This window comes from Tamandua tetradactyla, chromosome 5 (genome assembly GCF_023851605.1).
Source record: "Tamandua tetradactyla isolate mTamTet1 chromosome 5, mTamTet1.pri, whole genome shotgun sequence".
Taxonomy (NCBI): domain Eukaryota; kingdom Metazoa; phylum Chordata; class Mammalia; order Pilosa; family Myrmecophagidae; genus Tamandua; species Tamandua tetradactyla.
Window position 1 is genome coordinate 52171775 of NC_135331.1, and position 24569 is coordinate 52196343.

A 24569-nucleotide genomic window follows, 5' to 3' on the forward strand; every position below is an offset into this window, starting at 1 on the left:
TATATACAAATCATATGCCATGGTACATGTACTAAATAAGGAACACAATTTCAGGTATATCCTCAAAAAAAAGTTTCCAGGTGCTCTCATTTTATTTTATTTTCTGGAAAGAATTCCATGGAAAAGAACCTATCATTTTGATGGTTAACCGGATAGTGGTCATCCACATACTGAAATCTCAGCCAAGGAAATTGCAAACTGGAACTGCACCTGGTTTCCCACATTAGGAACTGTCACCTCATTTAGATGCATAGAGTGTGGACACCAGGCAGATGCCAGAGCTTCAAGGGACCTTAACCATCTGCAAGTCCATGCCTCCTCACAGGCCTCCTAGCAAATAAGGAAACTGAGACTTGTCCAAACTCACATGGCTAGCTGACAGCAAAACCAGGCCTAAGAACCAAGTATTTTGTCTTCCAGTCCAGGGCCCTTTTAGGGAGAATATTCTTTTCCTTTTTAAGCTTTAAAACTTTTTTCATAGGCAATTTTGAACTTTTAAATTAAAAAGTCTGGTATGAATTTAAATTCAGAGGTAAGAGAAATACAATGAAAATCACGGAAGCCAGTAAGTAGTCTGTCCCTAACTACCTCTCTGAAAATTAAAACAAACCAAACAACAAAAAACCCTTCTAATCTTTAATTAATTCCTCTGCTTGAGTTCAAGGAGGTAGGAGATAAACCCTCACAGGTCATTTAAATGCATCTGTAAACAGCTTCTCTATATACACATATGTACGTGTGTGTGTATTTATATGCATGTTGTGTGCGTGTGTATCCTATCTTACTGTCTCCAAAAAGAAAGAGCAATGACTGGCACTCACTAAAAAAATAGACACAGAATGAGCAAGAAGGTACAATTGGCACATTATCAGCAAACACACCTAAATGTGTACTCTTTACGGTAACTGTCCTATGCCTATCCCTGTCCTCTCCCAGACATTTGATTAGCAACTAAAAAACACACATTACCATGTGTGGTAAATTGAAATGGTGATTTATGTAAAATAGTGTAATGAAGATGATGTACTTTTTGACACAGATCTCATAAAGAAGTCTAGGGAAAATGTAAATTTTGTAAACAAATTTTAATGGAATAAACAAAACCTTTCACAAGAAATTTTTAGGTATGAATCCAACCTCCAACTTTCAGTTAACTTCAAACGTTATTTCAAATAATCCTTTCCAAGTTACAATAATATTCCCATGAGAGCAACCAGCAAAACTTCTGACTTGTAAAAAATAATTTCAATCCAAAATTAAGTTGTAAATGAGGAAACAAAGGGAAATGTAAAAATACTCAAACACCTTAAGCGTCTACTTATCTTCACAAGGAGTTTAAAAAAATGTAATCACTTTCAGTCCAATTACAGAACCCCTTTTCTTTTTAAGATAAAAATGCTACAGCAGATTTTTACCAATTAAATCAGACTCAGGACAATAATTCCATGTGCCACACAGCCATTTTAGATGGGGAGACTACCGGAAGAAATGTCTTGCAATTCACAAGAATAAAGTACTAGCAGAGTAAATCCTTATTAAAATCTTGAAACTATGAGTATATTTATGCTTTATAATCTTATACACAGAAATTTAACAGAGAAAGTTAGAAAACATTATCAAGATTAAAAACAAAAAGAACTCAAAGAAAAATTCAACAGTGAAAACAAATTTTGCTTATTTGTTCTCCTATAAATGTATTCAGTTTACTGAGTCCAGAGAATTCTATTAAGAATTTTAGACAGATATCCCATTTTCACCACCCCATCAAGACTACACTGTATTATATACCAAGTACGGTAGAGATTTCCATCCTCATCTGTACAGGCACTGCCATCTAGTGGCAAATTTTTTCCCCTGCAATTTCAAATAGACACTTGGCCCAGACTTGGTAACAAATAGTAGACACCGTAATTCTGTCAAGGAAGCAAATGCGTTTTGTACACAAACTCTGTGCCACCAGTAGAACTACTGACTGGTTTATCAAAAGAAAAGTTAAAAAAATAAACCTCTTAGGAGTTACTCTAACTGCACTTAGCAGTCACTCTCTTCTGACTTCCCACTCCACTCCATGTTATCCGGAGATGGCACTCAGATAATAATGCATCAAAGAAAAGCAAAGAACTGCAAATTTCTAAAAGCAATGATAAAACTTAATCCCCAATTGCACTAATAATCTGGGTCACCTATGAAAATAGGCTCCTGACCTGTCTTACCTCCAATTCCTTTGATGTGGCCCATGAAAATAGCCTATGTCATGGAACTAGAAGATGAAACTAGGAACTAGGAACTCCTAATCCACACCTTTTTTATAAAGATATAAATATGAAAGCTAATGTAATTTACAACATTCATCTTAAATTTAGAAGTGGAAACTAAAGATTAGGAATAAGATATTTTCTCTGAGGTAATGCTTTGGAGAAATTACTAGATGTGATCAAAAGTTAATAGGAAGTCACCTGTGATTCCAGTCTTTTAAGTGATATAGGTTAAAAAAGAGGCTTCCCAAAATTTCTCAAGTCAGGCCACACACAGAAAATGAGATCTGTACACACACTGGTAAAAATGCAATAGCCTGGTCTCAGTCGGACTGAAGGACTGAAGGGATCAATCAAGTTCTGGTTCCCAATCCATAGGAAAATTTATGAAAGTACTAATGGAAGCATGCTAACAAGCACTAAACCCACTATTAATTCCTTTTAAGGTCTCAGAATTCTGGATATAAGGTTACAAAAATTACTTTGGTCTTTTATGTATCAATTTTCAGGAAAAAAAGTTCTTTCTCTTATTTAACATTCCTCCAGTGTGTGAGACCCAGTGAAGGAAAACAACAATTTTGGTCTCTTAGAGGCCAAACCAATATGGCAGGGTCAAGGTGACCTCCATGGCCACCCAGGGCCCAAGGCATATAGCTGAACAGTGTGTGCTTTAAGACCACAGGACAATTCTCATATGCTTGGGCACTATTTTTAGTTACCTTGGCTGCCTTTCTTCTTTTTTTAAAAGGAAAAAAAAGGAACTTTTCTAAAATTTCTCATCCCTGAGATGGAGAAACCATGTTTTAAACAGAGTTGAGTTTTTTCAAATCACAAATTCAAAGATTTGTAAACATGAGGTTTCTGTTCAACACCCCAGGGGAGATGATTCATTCTGATATTGGTTCAAAAAAAGTTATAATATTGTGCTTGGAACATAGAGAACCAGTTATTAACTTCTTGCTACTATTATAAATAATAACAGCTCAGCTAAGGTTACTGTGACCTCTGAAAGATTAAAGAAAAAAGTTATTTTCTCTGCTTATGACTAGGACACATTTCAAGACACTTTTTGCCTTTTAATAGATGTCTTGGTACTCTAAGCTTCTCTTTCAATTCATTTAATTTCAACAATCTGTCAAAAAGAGCCAATAAACAAATACTGAGTTATATTTTGTTGGTTTTTTTTTTAAGCCCTCAAAATCCAGTCTAAAAAAACAGCTGGTGTGTCTCCCACCTTGACCACCCTGCTACTTTTCCATATACCACAGGCCACCCATAAATACAAAGCCAGGGGGAAGCTGACACGGTCTATTTGGAACCAGTAGAAAGGAGGGCGATGAGTCCTGATGAAGCACTTATAGACAAAATGTAGTTCCTGTAAGAATTTAGTATTAAGGAAAAATTCTGAACCCAAAATTAGTTTTTCAACAAAACGAGTCCATCTCTCTCTGGAATGTAATGTCTCCTTCCTGACACTGTATAATCACAATGATGTATAGCCCTATTGTCTGCAAACACAATTTACAAGATAGATGACTGTGAAGAATGAAAAACATTCACAGAAAATGTGTTCCAATTTAAAAAAGAAAACACTTGAGACAGAAACCTAGAATACAGGATCACAAAGAACACATTTGAATTATGTTTAACCTTCAGGAGAAAATTTGAGCAAAGAAAAAAGGGAGGGAAGAAGAGATTTTCTTTTTTCCCAAGAGCAAGAGAAATTGCAAGTCTTCCTTGTTCATCAGTGCTTCAATGCGGGTGACTTGTAAAAGCAAGGAGGTTCTGAACATTTGCAGCGCTCAGCCTCAGACCTAGACCTTTTTGCACAAACCACATCAGCATTCCCAGAAGACACATGCTAAAGGTTGTCTGGTATTTTCGGTGTATCATAATACCCAATTGTTAAGTTTGGCTACATATTCTTGGATAACTTCTTTAAAAATTACCTTAACAAGAGAAAATTGACTTCTTGCCCAAAAGTTCAATTTAACAGCACTATTAAGAAACACTGTTAAGATATCATAAAATGTTCCTATTTAACTACACTGGCTATCTACCCAACACCCAAAACCCAAAAATAACAGCAGAGGCATAGGCTTAAGCCAGGAGCTATCAAAGGCAAGTTTTCTTTGGCTCCAAAATCTATCCTTGGAACTTTTGTTAAGTGGGCAGGCATACACAATCACATATGTAAGACTACTTTGTAGCACTTGTTATTTGTCATAATTCATAAACTTAAAAGGACTTTGTAAGTTAAGCCAAAGCCTGTATTTCAAATGTCCAGAAACTTGCCTAAGGTCACAGTGTTATTTAATGCACTTTCCACTAAAACACTCAGACAAGTCAAAACCAAACTGAACTACTGTTTCTAGATTTCTAAAAAAGATAAACAACATTTTAAAAGGATACACTGTGGGGTTGAAGTTCTTCAATATAAAGAAGGAAGCAACAATGACCAGGACCAGAAACAGAGTGTTGTTATAAAAGATGGAAAATGTTGTAGCTTCATAATCCGCAACTTCATTTTTCTTCCACAAGATTCTGTAGACACAGAAATAAGTCAATCAAATTTCTAAACATGCATTAAAAACTTTAAATATCACAATGGCTTTAGTTTGTTGTAAGACAAGTTTTTCCTTTTATGTTCTGGAACAAACTGTGTTGTTAATATTCCATTTAGTCAGGATTATCCCCTTTCTTTCACTGGAAAATATATTTCACTCTCTTTATTGATACTGAAGAAAACAGTTGCTGGTTGTGTTGTTTTTTTTCCAGGCAGAAAGGAATACGGAGGAAGATTAATTGCAAATGGCTTGGTTTCACCAGCAAAATAACAGGCCCCTTTCTCTAAGTCTTCACTTTAAACTTTAAACTATATGATATTATCCTGATACAGTTTCCTTGGTCATGCTCTGGCTTGAGGCTCTCCATAGCCTTCAAACTCCAGCCTTCAGCACTGCACGTTAAGAAGATAATCCCAACAAAAGTCAACTGTGGTCTCACAGAAGCAGACTTGTCTGAGACTACCTTTAAGCATCTTACTTAATTCAAAAGGTCTACTTTTATTAGGAGGATTTAACTTTTGTAAAATGCCTTTACTTTTTATTCTATTTTACATGTTATATTTTATTTTATTAATTTACTATATTTTATCAACCTTTCACCCCTACACCCAAGCAAGAGGCAGCTCCCAGAATACCTGTGAATAAGTCTTTATTCTCCTTGATTAACTTGTAAGGCAGGTTTTAAAAGGGTACACTGTGACCCATTAGTGGAAAGTGAAAGCTTAGGGAAATTAATTGAGTGGGTGTCTCATTTAAATGAGACCAGCATTCAAAAAAAAATTAAACTAGAAAGATATTAGAGTGCACCACACATAGTAGGTAAATTACTGTTTCATGAAATATTTGTGTGTGTATGCATGATTGTACTTAGCCAAAAGATTAAACACATTTTTTACTATGGGTCATTATTAAAAAGGTAGAAGCCATGGCTGTACAAACACTTTGTCCCCCCAAAAAGATAGCCTACTCTGAGGCCAGGTGACCCCTCAATCCTAAGAACAACATTGAGGCTAACATCACTAGCAACTGATACATTTTATTTGCCAAATGTTTCAATTCAAGTCAACGAGGTTGCATGTAGAAGAGCTAAAGGATGAAGAGTACTATTACCTTATCCTCATCAGAAGACATTTACAGTTTCTAACTATACGCCATATTTCCTGGATTCTATGGACACCATCAACTTAATAAACCTTCAATTTGCTATCAATCTGGGGAGAGGAAGGACATTAAATTAAAGTGTCTCTATCAACCAAAAAATGCCATCTGAATTCAAAGACGTTTAAGTGTAAATTTAAAAAATAAGTGGGTGGCGCAATGGTGGCTCAGTGGCAGAATTCTTACCTGCTATGTTGGAGCCAGGTTCAATTTCCGGAGTCTATCCATGTTTAAAAAAAGTAATAATAGTAAGTATAATAAACACTCTGTCCCATCAACACTGCAATAAAGCTTCCTACACATATTAAAACCATTAAAATATGTGCACACGTGTGTATGTGTCTTTGCAATGGAAATCATGAAAGCTGTCTATACAGATTTTGGATGAAAATAAAAATTTTTTTTAAAGAAGATATGGCTTATAGTTAGAGAAAATACATCACACCATTCTAACGCTGATCAAAGGAAACACCACCTAGTAAGATGCATAGTCCCAACAATGGCTTAATGTTAGGAAACACTCTATCTTTAAGACAGACAAAAGATTCAATGAAGAGGGGTCCCCTAATTGACTACTAGCATGCCTTTATTCTCACTGATTAAATTATCTCATCTCCATCAAAGCGCTTCTCTTAAACTTCCTTTTTATCAGGCTGCAGAAGCAAAACCATCTTCAAAATGGTTTTGATAAAAGGAGTGGCCCAATCCTTTAGGTTACTCCATACCATATCAGCATAAACTCAACCAGGACTGAGCCTTTGGAACTTTTTCCCAGCCCACACATATGCCAATTATTTTTTAAAAATTAGAACCTCAAATGCCCTCACTGGCAATGGTTCTGCCAAATCTACACTAGCAGGAAACGTAGTCTGGAAGACCATTTCCCAACGAGTCATTTTTCCAGGGAGAGCTGCCTGCAACAAAAGAAAAGTTGATGCCTGAAAATGTGGAGATGTGTTCCAGTAGTCATGTTTCTTGAAGATGACTGTATAATGATATAGCTTTCTCAATGGGACTGTGTGATTGTGAAAACCTTGTGTCTGATGCTCCTTTTATCTATCTTACTGACAGATGAGTAAAACACATGGATTAAAAATAAATAAATAATAGGGGGAACAAATGTTAAAGTAAATTTAGTAGATTGAAATGCTAGTGATCAATGAAAGGGAGGAGTAAGGGGTATGGTATGTCTGATTTTTTTCCTGTTTTCTTTTTATTTTTTTTGAATTGACGCAACTGTTCTAAGAGCTTATCGTGATGATGAATATACTATGTGATGATACTGTGAGTTATTGATTATGTAACAAGAATGGAATGATCATATGGTAAGAATATTTGTTTGTATGTAATTATGTTTCATAAATAAATTTTTAAAAATTTAAAAGAAAAAAAGAAAAGTTGAGGCCAAACTCAACAATTGCTAAAATCAGATAATGCTACATGATAGACTATGGATAAATCAAGTGAGAAGAAAACTCACACCCTGGGACAAATGTTAATGAATGTCTGTTTCTCCCGCTGCTTATTGCACCCCTGGATGGATGAATGTTTTAAAGCAGTTTCAAAGTGGCATGGAGTATATATTACATATTTCAAATTATTGCAGAGGGAGCACCAAGAGATACATCAAGTCAAAAGGGGGCTGATAACCTCTCTTGGATTAAATATATTGGAAGTAACACATCCTTTGAGGGAGAAACATGCTAGATCTCAATAAGAGAGTCTTCAGTCGTTATCGGGGTCACTCATGAGTATAAACCTAGTTACAATTGTACTCAGTGTGGCTTTTGGGAGAGAAATACTAATAGCACAAATTATTACTAATGCCAAGAAAAATTTTATACTCTTCTGACAATCACTCTACATTTTATATGTCCAGGAAACCTCTACTTCACCCTACTTTGAAATATTCAATCCAGGGAGTGGCAAAGAGGTTTCGTTTCCAATTCCAACTCTGATCCACTAATAGTGGAATGCCATGCTGAGAAGGGTTCTGTGCTACATCTCAGGATCAAGAACAAATGTCAGACCAAATCAGGCATTCCCGCAATCGGCAAAGAAAACCCATTTTGACTCTCTGAAATAATTAATCACTCAAAACCAGAAAACAGTAATATCTAAACCCTAAATACACAGCCTCTTCCTTTCCAAATAGACCATTCTTTTCTCAAACATTAGGACTATTAACTGGAAAACCTTTTACAAATATGAGAGCCTTCTCAATAAATACAAGATTTAATCTGGCCAATTTTACACCCCAGAGAAGAGTTGTTACAGGTATTTCTAAATTTGGGTAACTGTCATGCGTCCTCCAGTTTAAGAACACTGTTCTAATGAATAACAAAATTCAATAAAGGTTTTAAAAAAGTGTTCCAGAGTCTCTAACCTTTACCCCTACACACAAAAAATGCAATCAGAAAGCTAAACAGTCAGACTGCTAAAAAAGCTGAAAAAGTAATCAGACTTTAAGAGATATGAATGAAGCTGATCTAGATAGGACTAAGGTAAATGAGAATACTGGGTAAAGGATCATATGGCCCATACTTTCAAACTTCAACCTCTCTGTAAGACCAAAGGAAGAGATGTTCATTGGGTGCAAAATTTACATTTTGGTTAGCACATTATCTAATTTAACTTGTATGGCCAGCTGACTTGAAGGTCATAATACACGGAATCTTGAATAGGGTGTGAGATCTTACTGGTTTGTACAGGTTAGCATGATACTCTAATATATCCCTGAGTAATTTGGGCAGAGAATAAAAAAAGCATTTACAAAGTGCCCTTGGGGGACTGGGGAGAAAGGAGAAAATGTTCAACTTCCATACAGGGAATTCCTGATATTCTTGCAAGCTGTGGGGTCAACCAATACACTGAGCCCTTAATCTTGGGGCTCATCTCTATGAAGCTTATTCCTGCAAAGGAGATGCTAAACCTACTAATAATTATGCCTAAGATTCACTCCCAGAGAACCTCTTTTTCTGCTCAGATGTGGCCCCTCTCTCTAAGCCAATTTGGCAGGAGAATTCACTGCCCTCCCCACCCCTGTGGGACGTGACTCCCAGGGGTAAAAATCTCCCTGGCAACCTGGGACCTGACTCCCAGGGATGAGCCAGGATCTGGCGTTATGGAAATGAGAAAGCCTTCTTGACCAAAAGGGGGAAGAGAGAAATGAGATAAAATAAAGTCTCAGTGGCTGAGAGATTTCAGACTCGAGATGTTATCCTGGAGGTAGGTTGTTCTTATGCATTATATAGATATCCCTTTTTAGCTTATGGTATACTGAAGTGGCTAGAGAGAGTACCTGAAGCTATTGAGCTGTGTTCCGGTAGCCCTGATTCTTGAAGAAAACTGTATAATTATATAGCTTTTACATACATATACAAAAACCTTGTGTGACTGTAAAAACCTTGTGTCTGATGTTCCTTTTATTCAGGGTAAGGACGGATGAGTAAAAAAAAATAAGGAAAATAAATACTTAAATAATAGGAGGAGATAAGGGGTAGAAAATGGGTAGACTAAAATACAGTGGGTCAATGAGAGGGAGGGCTAAGGGATATGGATGGGATGTATGAATTCTTTTTTCTTATTTCTTTTTCTGGAGTGATGAAAACGTTCTAAAAAAATGATCATGATGAAGAACACACATCTATGTGATTATCTTGTGAGCTACCGATTGTATGCTTCCCCTGACACTTGGAAGCTCAAAGCTAAGTTCAGTGATCAATTGTTGTAACCAACTCTAGAGCCCTTGTTCACCTACCTTTTCTTCTTTCTAAATGATTTCTGATCTTTTAAAATTGTATTACTTCGTTTTATATGCACTTTAATACTTCAAGTCCCCACAGTCTTTCTGGAAGAAAGTGGGATAAAAATTCCTTGACACAAAGCACTGTGCTGATACTAAAACTTAAAATTCATGAAAATGACCAGACTCATGCCTCAATTAAACCATCTAGCAACTCTTAAAAGTTTACTCAATTATTCAGGGACTTCAATTAAGTCTTCTAAGAGCCAATGACAGGAAAAACTGGGGATGGGGCTACAAATGTGGCACAGAATTGGGTGACAGGAGACAAACCTAGTTCTTTTTTTTCCCCCAAACACTGGAGAAACCAAGAACTGAATGTCCCTTGGAAACTCAAACAAAAGTAGTACCATTACCTAGAAATGCTAACACAGGAGGGGCCAAGATGGTGGCTTAGTGAGGTGTGCGATTTAGTCATCCTCCAGAGCAGCTAATAAATAGCCAGGAACAGTACAGAATAACTGCTGAGGCCATGCAGTGACCAGACACACAGTGTACCTCAGTCTGGACCAGCTGGACTGCCTGCAATCCCACCCAGAACTGTGGGTTCCCCAAACCATGGCAGCCAGTGCCCCTCCCCACAGGCTGCTTCCCCGAGGGGAAAGGAAAGGGACTTTAACAGTAGCAGGGGCTGAGCACAACCAAATTCCAACTGTGGAATTAATTAACAAATTCTGACTATGAAAATAGGCCCCCAGCTCAGCTGAACCTCGAGTAAAAGCAGAAGTTGCTGATATTGCCCTGGCACAGAGGGGGCAGGGCTGACAAAAAAAAAGAAAAAAACCATATAAACAGAGGTTTTTTTGGATTTCCAAAGTTCTGGGCCCTGAGGGAAGGAGGAGGAGGACAGGACCTGAAGATACACAGAGCAACATACCAACTTAAGTTCTTGATTGGCAAACCTGAGGAACGGGGGGCCTGCTCTGAAAAGGATTTTTCTCTTTCATTTTGGTGGCTGTTTATCTACGGCTTGGCTGCTGTTTGGATACAGCTGCATGGCTTCTCAGGCTCCACTGCCCCAGGTATAGGCAGAATTAAGCTTGTTTGAGTGTTTGTCTGGGGCCTGTGCCTTCCCTAGGACAGTGCTGGGGCCCAGCTCAGGTGGAATCCTCCCTCAAGGAGTTCAGACCCCAGGGTCTGGAAAAGTGAAGCGATTAAAGCCAGCCTACAACTTCTCCTCTGTCTGCACCACGTCCCCAGTAGGGAGAGCCTGCTAAAGTTAAAGGTACCACATCATCTGATGCTGGTGGAACCCACAAGCAGGAAAGCTCCACATACTGGGCAGGATTGGAAAAACAGAGCCCAGAGGCTTCATAGGAAAGACTTTCAATCTGCTGGGTCTCATCCTCAGGGAAAACTGACGCAGGTGACACTTTCCTGCTGACAGGAGGCCAGTTTGGCTTGGGAAAATCTAGCTGACGTCTGTAATACCTAAGAAGAGGAAATACCTAATACCTAAAGGAGGAAAAAAGGCACCATATAGGCAGGGCAAGACACAAGAAAACAAGAACTGAAAATTCTGAACTTTTAAACAAAAACTAAGCTAGAGGTCCAGAGTAAGCTAAACTGAATGCCAAAGAACAGATAGACAACAAAGTCATTCAGCAAGAAAATCCTAGGTAAAAAAAAGGGAAAACAATCTCCAGAATAAACTAATTAAGGTAATTAAATGCCTAGATGCCAGCAAAAAATAATGAATCACACTAGGAAAATTGAAGATATGGCCCAAAGGAGCAAGCCAACAATTCAAATGAGATACAGGAATTGAAACAATTAATTCAGAATGTTCAAACAGACGTGGAAAACCTCATTAAAAATCAAATCAGTGAACTGAGGGAGGATATAAAGAAGGCAAGGAATTAACAAAAAGATGAAACTGAAAGTCTGAAAAAAATCAAAGGACTTATAGGAATGAAAGGCACAGTAGAAGAGATGAAAAAAACAATGGAAACCTACAATGTCAGATTTCAAGAGGCAGAAAACAGGATTAGTGAACTGGAGGACGGGACATCTGAAATCTGACAAGCAAAAGAAAACAGAAGGAAAAAGGAAAAATATGAAGAGGAACTCAGGGAATTGAATGACAACATGAAGTGCACGAATATACATGTTGTAGGTGTCCCAGAAGGAGAGAGAAGGGAAAAGGAGGAGAAAAACTAATGGAGGAAATTATCACTGAAAATTTCCTAATTCTTATGAAAGACTTAAAATTACAGATCCAAAAAGTACAGCATACCCCAAACAGAATAGATCCAAATAGATGTACTCCAAGACACTTACTAATCAGAATGTCAGATGTCAAAGAGAAAGAGAGTATCTGGAAAGCAGCAAGAGAAAAGCAATCCATCACCCACAAGGGAAGCCCAATAAGACTATGGGTAGATTTCCCAGTATAAATGCTAACACAGAAGCCCTTCAAACCCAGAGGGGTTAAGTGATACAGCAAGGTTGTACAGCTATTAAGTAAAAGAAACAGTACTGGACAAAGCTCTGCAGCCTCCTAAATTTCAGCAGAGCATTATAAATCCTCAAGTCAGACTTTTACACTCACATCTAAGCTCTGCCATATACTAATCTGTCATCTTGGACAAATTATCCAAACTTTCTGTACCTCAGTTTTTTCAAGTGGAAAAGGAGGATAATGACAGTACCAATCTGATAGCATTCTTTAGAGAAATAAATGAATGAATTGTATATAACACCAAAAAAAGCTTCTGGTAGTAATGCATATTCAAAAAGTTAGTATTACTATTCCCATACTATTAACGTCTACAACCACCAATATTTACCTTAGACATTTATTTCAGGCAATTCCAATACCCACAATCTCTAAGCAGAATTAAAACTTTATTTTCTCCTAAGTATTCTTTTTTTTTTTTGATTACCAAAAATACCTTACATAAGGAATCAAACCTTTCATCTTTCTCCTTTCGAGACATCTTTCTATTGTCAGCTTCAGAAAGTTTTCGTGTTACTTCTTTGGAAACAGCATCCTCCCTCTTCTGTGCTACTCTGGAAGGAAAAGAAAAAAAAAATTTCCACATACTCCAGGGATGAACATCACACTCTCTCAGAAACACCCTGTACTCATATTTTGTATTGGTAGCCATATGACACTTTACGTTTCATGAAAGTAAGCCGGAAAGAAATTCCAAATTTATTACTCTTCTAGCCAAAAGGGAGCAAGAGCCCAAGAAGCTTCCAAGATGTGGTTTATTATGCATTTTGGTTTCTGCTTAAAATTAACGGAGAATTTTCCAAAGCTTATGTATTTAATATGGATGTGAAAGTCAAATTCTATCAACACAATTTAGTTCTGAATCACTATAACTCCATTTTGCTTAACCTTTAATTCAACGGTTCAACAAATAAATTTTATAAGGCATTAGTAAATGGCGTAGGATTTTAATTCCAGTAAATAATAGGAAATAGAACCAAGTTTAATAAACAAGGGAGGAATATCAGCCTAATATCTTAAAAGTAATGCTTTTTTTGAATCTTTTCACATTTTATTAACATTTTAAAACTAACTTTAATCTCAAAATCACATATTCATACACTTATTTTCTTTCAGTTGGTTTCATTTAAACTTAAATGCATGATATGCTAAATAAAGACTGTAAACAAATATTTGCCATGTCTGTTACAAGTAACACACAGGGAACAGCTTTTTTTTTTAAATTGTGAAATATAACATATACAAAAAGCAATATATTTCCAAATACATTTTAATAAGTAGCTATAGAACAAATATTTGAGTTTGGTATGGGTTACAGTTCCACGATTTTTCATTTTTTTCTTCTAGCTGCTCCACAACAGTGAAGACTAACAGAAAAATCAAAATAATGATTCAGCAGTCATACTCATTTGTTAAATCCTATCTTCTCTGTAATAATACTCCATCTCTTTACATAACATATATACATAAAAGCAATAAATTTCGAAGTACATCACAACAATTAGTTGTAGAACAGATTTTAGAGTTTGGTATAGGTTACAATTCCACCATTTTAGGTTTTCATTTCTAGTTGCTCTAAGGTCAGAGGCTAAAACAAATATCAGTATAATGATTCAGCACTCATACTCATTTGTTAAACCTGACTTTCTCAGTATAATTCCACTGTCACCTTTGATCTTTCTCCCCCTCTTTAAGGATATTTGGGCTATTTCCATTCTAACTTTTTCATGTTGGAAGGGGCTGTCAATAATACGGGATGGGGGATGGAACTACTTGATGTTCTAGAAAGGCTGGCCCCTCTACATTTCAGGACTTGTCTGGTCCAGAAAACCCATCTGGAGATTGAAGGTTTTGGAAAATTACTCTAGTACATAGAACCTTTGTAGAATCTTATATAATGCCCTTATTCTTTAGGATTGACAAGAATGGTTTTAGTTGGGGGTTGGCAAGTTATAATAGCAATGTCCAACTAAAGCTTGAGCAAGAGTGATCACCAGTGTAGCCTCTCGATTCTATTTGAACTCTCAGCCACTGATACCTTGTTACACTTTTCCCCTACTTTTTGTCAGGATGGCATTGTTGATCAGGGTACAGCTTAACAAAAATTCACTGACATCCCTCAATTTTTTTTTTATTTTATATACAGGTATCTAAACAATCCTGAACATATTTTTGATACTACTAGTAGTCAGCACCCACAATGCCTCAAAAATTAACACAATTTCCAATAATGTTCATTTGTACCAGCTACTTTATACAATTTAAACTGCAGCTCTCTCACTAAGCAAGTAGATAAAGCATGCCATTTATGGTTTTTCCTTCTTGAAATTAGCTTTCAGACACCCATATCCTTCCCCAGCAATCTGACACTTCTGGTCATGTTTTCATCTTGTAAATCTGAATTCTACTTTGAGTTCTCCAAAGTAGACAGTGCCTTGATTAAGAGAAAAAAGAACTAGTGCATTTTTCTTTCTGTTACCTGAAAGCATAATGGACATACATATATTAAATATTTCTTACAAATGTACAGGTGATGTTTACCAGCTGGAATTCTTTTACTTAATGTGTGGGTATTCTGCGTTGTGATACTTAATCAAGACATTAACATGAGCAGAAGGATGTTGATTTAAGACAAGTTTGAGATCCACTAAAATTAACTGTTGTATGCTTGTCCATGTGGTGGCTGTGGAAATTTATTTTTCATTGGACAGCAATAAAATACAACTTTATTGCTATACGAATTTTGCCATTTTGTTAACACTGGTATGCTCTGTGCATCCACCATTTCACTGATATTATTTATTCCAGTCACATTAATTTTTGTTACAAATCTAACTGATGAAGGAGCTTCTAGGTTTTTAGGTTCACATTCTATTTTCAGGTTATATATTCTGTTATTGTAATTTGTCCTTGGTGTCCCAATAATCATGCCTGCCCACCCTGTAAGTGTTACATCGTCACATCTTCCAGGCCCCAGCTAATGTACCACCATCTACTCTTTTTTGTCCTTCTTCAAGTTCTTTCAATATGGAAACCACCATCTTCCCTGGCAGCCCTTAAGGTAATACTTTTAACTCCACCCAAGGAACAATCTCACTAGAAAAAGTCATGACCATACCACTTTTAGTTAAATGAACCACTGTTTGAGTGTTGCACCCAAAAGATAATACGGAAGCAGGCTGAAAAGGCTGGAATAGCATTATTCCCAAGAAATCAGATCAGGATCTTCAGTGATGAGTCAGATCAAAAATAAATAAATAAAACTATACTCATGAAAAAATCTATAGGTGAATTTTATCACATGAGGTGGCTAGCAAACAGAGAGGATAAAATTTAAACTACAATGAAGTAGAAAAAGCCTTTCAAAGACTATGGCATTTTAAGTTCAACATGGTATACTTTTCATATAAAGAGAAATGTGACCACTGCAGGATAATGAACAACTTAGTTGGTCTTTGTTCTCAGTTCCCATAGAAGCAGCAACCTCTGAATCTTTGGAATTTCCTGTGAAAAGAGTGTCTTTCGTACTTCATGGCAAACCCAGGATAGTTACAAGGTGGGGCCAGTCACACCTGTTGTCTTAGGATGGGGGCTAGCCACAGCAGAAGACCAAATATGTGATTAGGGGTTGGGGTTTTGAGCCACATGCTATCAGTTCACCTCCTTTACCTCTGGAGGGGAGGGGGCTGTAGACCGAGTTCAACCACGTAGATATTGATCCTATCAATCATGTATAAAAATGAGACCCCATATTAATTTGGGATACTCAAACGACAAGGAGTTTTCATGACTGAAAAGATAAATCACTGTGCCAGGAGGTTGGGGCATTCTGACTGACATGGAAAGGACACAGAAGCTTGCATGTGAGAACCCACCCTCTGCATCTCTTCTGTTAACATATTTGTATCCTTTTACTATAATAAAACTATAATCTTGAATACAAGCTTTCAGGGGTTCTGTGAGTCGTTCTAAAAAATTATCAAACCCGAGAGGGTGGTATGAAACTTCAAATCTGAAGCCAGTTGGTCAGAAATACAGGCAGCCTATGCCCCCAAACTTGTGACTGCTGCCTAAAGGACAATCTTGCAGAGGACTGCCCTTAACGTATAGCATCTGGCCTAACTCCAGGTAGTTACAGGCAGAAGGGAACTAACTGAGTTACTGCAGTCTTTGAAGCTGGTGTCAAAAGAGTGCTGGAAGTTGCTGAAGTTTTTGATACCCTTCATAAACATAAATACAGCAGAAAAAAATGTTAACTGACCATAAGTAAAATACAACAATTATCTATACAATTTCACTACGAAAAAGTCTACATCATATCGAGGCATATTAAAAGCAACAAGAAACAGAGCATGGAGATAAAAATCTGTTCACTCAATTGATCGGTCACTCATTACTATGCTGTATTAAGTTCTGGTCAGTGTACCAAGGAAAACTTGTGGAAAATAGGGTATGATTCCAGAAAAGAAAACTCCAGCTCATTCAAGGCACTAGTTTTCAAACCTTTCTTCAACAGGGATCCTTCTAGGAAACAAATTAAATACAAATTCTGACAGGCTTTCCTGTATCTCCATTTTTCTTTCTCACTCAAGAACTGAATTAATACAGACATCATTAAAAAATAAAAGGTATTTTTAGAATAATTTTTAAACTGTTACCCCACAAAAATCAATAGCTAGAGGGAAGAAAAGCAGTTTGTCTAAGAAAAATAGATAACAGTTTCTGAAAACTAAAGTAAAAGGTAGCTAAGGAAAAAACTACTTTTTCAGACATACTTTAGGCCACTACAATGTAATTTTTCATCCAAAGACCCAACTTAACCTAACTCATTTATTATGAAAAATTATCATTTTATAAGCTTTTTTCATTTCTGAGACTCTAGGCTCTGAAAGGCAGAAACTCTGAACCTCCCTAGCAGACCAGACACACTCACTGAATTTAATAGATCACTTTTTTCTATAAAAAAGCAAATAAAAGAAATAATACATGTACGCACACACCAACCATCAGTGTCAGGGCACACTATATTTTCAAGAGTTGTTTATCTCTAACTAAGAATCTTTAGTACAATCAGCCAACCATCTGTTCCACATGATAAATCTTCCTGAACAGAACCAGATAACTAGGTAATTTCTCTTCTAGGTCTAAAGTTCTGTGCTCACCTCCTTACAGAGGCATAACAATCTAACTATAAATTTACTTTCAACTCAAGAACAGGAAGCCACCTCACCCCCCAGCAGGGCTCTTGGGAAAAAAATTCCACTCAATGTTCAGTGCTCTAAAATAAGGCAGAAATTGCTCACATGAGCTAGTACTCAGTCATTTGAGATAATCCATAAAATCAACTAGGTTTTCTTTTTTTTTTTTTTACATCAGTATATCAGAATCTTTCCAGAATAAAAAACAAAAATACTATGTATTTAATTTCTTAGAAGAAAAACATCCTCGCAAACTTTTCCTTTAAAGTCATGCCACCTTTTAAACTAATTCCTAAGAATTCTCTCACCCCCAAATCTCTCCAACCTTGCTCACAAACATTTTTATGTACCAGACATTATGCTTAACATGTCACACATATTATCATATTTAATTCTCACCACCCTATGAGAGACCATTAGTATCCCCATTTTACAGTTCAAGGGTGAAGGCTGGAAAGGTAAAATGTATGCCCAAGGCCAGACACTGAGTAGCAGCAGAGCTGGGACTGGTATCTAGACCACCAACTCTGATGCCATCTTTCCCCTATAACCAACATCAGCGCACAATCAGTATCTTTCTAGGTCCTGGAACCTTAACCAGCTTGCAAATTTTAGACTTCAACGTAAGTAGCATACTTTATATTAAGCCAAAACTCTGATTAGGAAAATTTCTATTGAGTCTATTAAGTCACTAAGTCACTGAAATTTTACAGAACTAAATGTACCATTAATGCTGTAATTAATAAATGTAAGAAAAGTGAAATAACACAAAAGACATGGCAACTGCCCTCAAGAAGCCTAAAATAAAAATGAGAAGATAAAAAGGACATGATTTTTATTCCAAAGAGGTGAATGAAATGATAGAACAAGTAAAAGACAAGTCTCAAGGAGACAGAATTCCAAGGGAATCATAAATAGTTCATGCAAGCTTTCCCCTTTATACAGATTCAAAACGCCTGCTGCCCTAACATTCCTTCTGAGGCTTCCTTATCCACCAGTGGCCATGCCTCACAACAAAGACAGTCCATAGTAGCTGAGGCCAAAGTGTGCTGAGTCTCTGGAATGGCATTTGGCAAAGGAGGGGCTGACAAACAGAAAGATTACAAAGATGACCTGATCACTCTGCTGTTCTATATAACTGCAGCCAAACAACCCGATCTGTGTGCCCACAGTGACAGCGGTGAATCTGCTGAGGCCACTTTCAGTCACCAAGGTCATATTCTCATCTCCTTACCATAAATTCTCGTTAACTGGGATTATCTCAACATGTGCCCATTCTTTGACACCAGAAAGAGCCTAACACAAGGACAATAAAGCAAAGAACTGATCAAAGTCGGGAGGGATCTTGCTGGAAAAGATTCCTAGGTATCAAAATGACAGGGGGCACAGATCAAGTTCAGAAGATAACACAAAAGCTTAGTCAAAGATAACCCAGTTCTGAAAGATGAGGTCAGACTGGCAGGAAGGAGACAGATGACTCACATTCCAGAGGCCTAGAAAAATGTGATATATTAAAGAAAAGACCATGATGGACTGTTAATGATAAAAGCTGAATATATGCTCTTCATCCCATAAAATAAGGATAATATCTGCATCTATTAGGGACGATGTGAGGAATACATAAAGTGTTTTATACAGTGCCTGTACAGTTAAGGGTGGGACCTTAGTCTCTTTAAAAAAGACTAGATGGCGACTGTTGTAGCAATTCAGGCAAAAAATAACCAATATCCTGAGAAAGGGGGAAAATTCAACTTCCCCAAGTTGAATTCTTGATATTCTCACAAGCAGTGTGGACAACCGAAGTTACAGGCTGAGTCCCCAGTCTTGGGGTTTGTTCATATGAAACTTAACCCCACAAAGGATAGGGCAAGCCTACTTAAAATTAGGTCTAAGAGTCACCCCCAAGAGAACCTCTTTTGTCGCTCAGATATGGCCTCTCTCTCCAGCCAACACAACAAGCAAACTCACCACCCTCCCCCTGTCTACGTGGGACATGACTCCCAGGGGTGTGGACCTTCCTGGCAACGTGGGATAGAGATCTTGGAATGAGCAGAGACTCAGCATCAAGGGATTGAGAAAACCCCTAGAATGAGCTAAGACTCAGCATTAAGGGATTGAGAAATCCTTCTCGACCAAAGGGGGGAAGAGTAAAATGAGACAAAATAAAGTGTCGATGGCTGAGAGATTCCAAACAGAGTTGAGAGGTTATCCTGGAGGTTATTCTTACACATTAAGTAGCTATCACCTTGTTATTCAAGATGTAATGGAGAGGCTGGAGGGAACTGCCTGAAAATGTAGAGCTGTGTTCCAATAGCCATGTTTCTTGAAGATGATTGTATAATGATAGAGCTTTCACAATGTGACGGTGTGATTGTGAAAACCTTGTGTCTGATGCTCCTTTTATCTACCTTGTCAACAGACGAGTAGAACATGTGGAATAAAAATAAATAATAGGGGGTACAAATGTTAAAATAAATTTAGTTTGAAATGCTAATGATCAATGAAAGAGAGGGGTAGGAGTATGGTCTGTATAAATTTTTTTTCTGTTTTCGTTTTATTTCTTTTTCTGAATAGATGCAAATGTTCCAAGAAATGATCATGATGATGAATATGCAACTACGTGATGATATTGTGAATTACTGATTACATATGTAGAACAGAATGATCAAAATAGGAATGTCTGTGCTTGATATTTTTTGGTATTTAAAAAAAAATAACCAATATCCAATAAAGAGTAGGAATTATGGAAATGAATATAACAATGTGCACGCAAAGAACACAGCACTTCAAGTCTCGGCAAAACTCCAAATGGCTTTAAGAAAACGCTTCCAAAGAAACATATTACCTAGAAGGCCACAATGAAGAAACAAATATTTAATTCTTCCAGATCAAATGTTGAAATAAACTTCAAAGTATGAAATAAACTTCAAAGAGTCCCTCTTCCACTTAAACATTAATTCTCACCTACTTCTCAAAGTCCATTGCATTCTGAATGTTACCATCTTTCCTCAAGTCTAGACTTTTTTTTGCACATTTTAATTTATGAAACCAGGAGTATATAACTTCTTATAATTAATGTATTAAATTTACTGTGATAAGGCTTGGGTTTTCTTCCCCAAAAGCCACCATTTTTTAATGATATATTTCTAATATGTGGAGGCTTAGAATAGAGGAAGTATGGTAATTCTTTACATTTTTATAACAACGTAATTCAAACTGAAAATGTCAGCTGGTTTAATAATTTTTTAAAAAGACAACTTCTTTCATTTTAAACAATGGCTCATGGAACAAATGTACGACATTACTACAAGGAATTAATAACAGGAGTATATAGGGAAAAAATGTACCTGTTGCAATCTATGCACTACAATAAACATTAATATCTCAATATTCTTTCATCAACAAGAAATGTACCATACCAATACTAGGGGTCAATAATGGGGGGGGGGGGTGCGGAATAAGGAGTATGGGTTGCTTTCAGTTTTCTTTTTTACTTTTCTTTTTTCCAGAATAATGAAAATATCCTAAAATTGATCATGGTGATGAATGCACAACTATATGATGGTCTGTGAGCCAATGGTTATATACTTTGGATGGATTATATGGTATGTGGATATATCTCAATAAATTGCATTAAAAAAAAAAAAAAGATTCATGGTGAGTCCAGAACAGTTCTTCCCAGAAAGTAGTTCCATTGGCTTCAGAAATGTTAATTTACTTCATGGGTTGGTTTTTCTGATAAAACCCAACATTAAGGTTAGTGCTTAAGTGTTCTAATTCCACCCTGAAAACTAACTTGCATAACAGGGTTAGACTGATCATTGATCTAATTACCTCTGCCTCAATTAGTCAAAAATTTTTCCTCAAAAAATTAAATATATATACATATATATATCAAATTAATACTTTTTAAAATCAATACACACATATTCAAATTATTTTTAAGAAGGCACCGTACTATATAAAAATGCAATATGTAACGCATGCTTTCACTTGAGAAATTATACTTACTTGTGTTTGAGAACAAATTTTACATTCTTGTATGCAAAGGCTACCAAATAGGTGCTTACTAGCGTCATCACACTATACAGAACAGCAGACTGAATAAGATCCATGTGCCATATTCGCCAATATAACCCTGATTAAAAAAAAAAAGGGGGGGTAGACAAAAAAGAACAAAACATTACCACCCAGTTAGAGGCCTCCTGTGAGGTTAGGGAATTCAATAGTGTCTGAGGACATTCAGAAGTGGATTATCCAGCAAAAAGTTTTAGTCTCAAGCTTTCAGTTTCAACACGAGGAAAATCATAACCTATAACCAGCCCAGAGGAAATTTCTGCTTCTTTCAAAATAAGAACTGACTCAACAAAATCACAGTTCAGACTTCAAATTCCAATGAAATTTCATTCATTAGAATACTGCTATGCTAAACACAGGCTCCTTCAAAAGGCCACGTGCAGCACCAATCCAGAGTTTACATGCTGACGTGGCCCCTATCTGAATTCAAGAGAGTGCTGTCCTGCCAGTGAGCAGAAGGGCTACTTAGTGAACGCTGTGTTTACGCTGTGTTTTGTAAGGCCAAAGGAGAAAATACATCTGGATTTGATTGCCCAGCAACACTGCGGTAGTATGAGACACACCAGGTTTAAATTCAGGAACCTTGAGTTCTAAAAACGATCTTGGCCAAATGTGCAACTAACTCTCCCATCTCAAGCAGGGATTCTAGAATTGCTCTCAATTGGGTCACTAACAAAACAGATCCCTCTTCCTCGACATTGGCCCAACCTCTCATTTTTCAAATTAGGAAAATGGTGTGATGTTGTTCGCCTAAACTCACCTAAGAAAACACTTATAATCCAAGTGAGAGGATTAGAATGGGAACCTCTGCCTCTCACCTAATTCATTAGTTTCTACAAAATAAGTAGCAGTGAAAGTGTGAGAACTCTAATGGCAACATTTGCATGGAGACGAACAGACGGCAGGAGACAGACATGCGTGTTAATACCACAGATCTTAACCCGGAGGTCTGAGCACAGATTCGAGACCGCCATCCCAGAACTCGTCAATCACAATCGACCGCAGTGGGCCCAGGGAACGTGCACGCTTTTAAAAGCGCTCCAAATGACTTCCCAGCGGTGCTGGCCACCACCATGCCAAACAAGAACACTGAAGCCTACAAAGGCAGCATGCTTTCCCCAACCCTCGGGGGGAAACAAGGAGGACGCGGGCCGAGGGCCCCTGCTTTCATAACTCGCCAGGCCGCCCGGCCCTGCCACGTCCCCGCCCAGTCCGACCCGCTTCCAGCGCTCACAGATGGGGATGGCGGACACAATGAAGGCGTTCCCGAAGAAAAGCGCCGAGGACTTGGCCGATAGGTTGCGGCTGAAATCCTGCAGGAGCAGGTCCTCCTCGGACTGCTGCTTGGAGCCACCCCTAGGAGCCATGACGAGCAAGGGGCCGAAAGCCGCGAAGCCTGAACCAGGGGCAAAGCTGGGCGGAGCCCCCTGGAACCGCCCTCACGGCCGCCGTATCTGCTAATGACCCGTCAGCGTGGCGCGCGGAAGCAGGACCTGCCACGGTGCGGAGCAAGCTTGCCCAGGATTGGCCTGCATGGAGTCGCTACATGTGCTTCCCGGCGTGATTGGGCGAGGGCGACAGACGTCTGGAGTCCTGGTAAGACACGTGACTCGTCAATATGGAGAAGAAGGAAGGGATTTGTAGTTTAGCGGGTGCTTTTTTTTTTTTTAAGTAACAAAACTTTATTGACATTCCACATAACAGTTGCTGTCAGACTCGTGCTTTCAGCGTCTCCGGAATTCCAAAATAAGCAACTCTCTGGCCCCGCGTCATACAGTTATTCATTGAACGAGCATATATTTAGTACTTTCTTTATGTACCCACCACTGGGGGAGGAAGAGAAAGAGAAAGAGAATAGCTAACACGTGTAGAATCCCTTCTCCTTTTTTATATCCATTATTTCATTAAATACTCCCAAGAATCCATTGACATGCACATCATTGTTTCCATTTTTCAGGTGAAGAACCTGAGGGTGGGAAACTGGCTGCGCTGATGTCCAAGGCCTAGAGTCTTTACAAAAATATGTTATCGTTGTAAAAAAAAAGAGAGAGAGACTTGATTTGAAGGGGCTCAAGTTTTGATTGAAGATTATTTTAATGTGTCTGACATATTTATAAATTACTTTTCATTTGTTTTTATTTCAACTGAACCCTTATAATGGTAACTCCAAAACCATGCTATAAAAAGCTAGATTTCAACACTAATTCCTTTCTTTCTTCTCATCTGTGACCAATTTATCTGCAAAAGCTGTCGGCTCGTTTTCTGTAGCTAGATTTTCTGCTTGCTATTTAGAAACCAAGACTATAAAAGAAGATAAAAAATGAAAGCAGGAAATGTAAGATCAAAGCCACAAAATCATCAGAATAATTTAAAGAAAATAAACTATAATGTTGAGATTAGGAAGAACTATGCACACAAAAAAAAAACTTTAACAATCTAAGGAAGATAAAAGTTTAAAATGTTGATTAGATTAAATGTTAGAGATTGAAGTGCTCAACAGGAGCTAACTGAGAAAAATTAATACACCTTGTAAGTTAATAAGAAAAGCAAAAGGTAAATACAAACAGTAAACAATCTAAAATGGTAGGAATTTTTACACTTTTTTTCGGAGGGATAAATTAGAGAAATATGATAAGCAATGATGTTTATGACAAGAGATGGTAGCCAAAAGAATGAAGATACACCTGAAAGGCTGAAGGAGTGGCTTCTTACACTAAATAGTATCTAGTTCCTTTCAAAGAACAGCAAGATCTAAGGATCATCTAGAAATTATATGGCATGTATAACCATGGTACACTGGACATGCAGAGTAAAGAGTGCTTAAAAAGAAAAAAAAAAAGAAAGAGGAGGAGTTAGGCAGTGGATTCTATCCAAACAAAGATCTACCATGTGTTTTACCTATTTCAATAGAGTTCAACTCTATAAAGGAAGCAGATCAACTTGAATCGAATCTGTGAATTTTAGGCTTAACATTTCTATTATATCACTTTGCTGTTGGCAAAACAACTTTAGAGTAATGATTCGCATTGCTGGTAGGAATATAGGTACAAG

The 24569-nt window shown here is 37.4% G+C and overlaps 1 protein-coding gene across 1 annotated transcript; it reads right to left on the minus strand.

Annotated features, from left to right (window-relative positions):
• Positions 1-1066: 1066 nt before the first annotated feature.
• Positions 1067-22972, minus strand: SSR3 (signal sequence receptor subunit 3). Its single transcript, XM_077160855.1, has 5 exons — positions 22753-22972; positions 21453-21579; positions 12699-12797; positions 4668-4799; positions 1067-3630 (listed from the first exon to the last, which is right to left on the minus strand). The coding sequence occupies exons 1-5, from the start codon at positions 22883-22885 to the stop codon at positions 3564-3566; spliced, it is 558 nt and encodes a 185-aa protein (XP_077016970.1). The 5' UTR covers positions 22886-22972; the 3' UTR covers positions 1067-3563.
• Between the last annotated feature and the right edge of the window lie 1597 nt (positions 22973-24569).

Bases quoted from the DNA above. Each gene is read 5' to 3' on its own strand.
- SSR3 (XM_077160855.1), bottom strand. From the start codon at position 22,885: ATGGCTCCTAGGGGTGGCTCCAAGCAGCAGTCCGAGGAGGACCTGCTC. The intron at 4,800-12,698 runs GTTTGATTCCTT...CTGTGTCTACAG, and splicing joins CGAAAGGAGAAAGATGAAAG to AATCTTGTGGAAGAAAAATG. The intron at 3,631-4,667 runs GTATCCTTTTAA...AAATTCTTACAG, and splicing joins AAGAACTTCAACCCCACAGT to GAACTACATTTTGTCTATAA.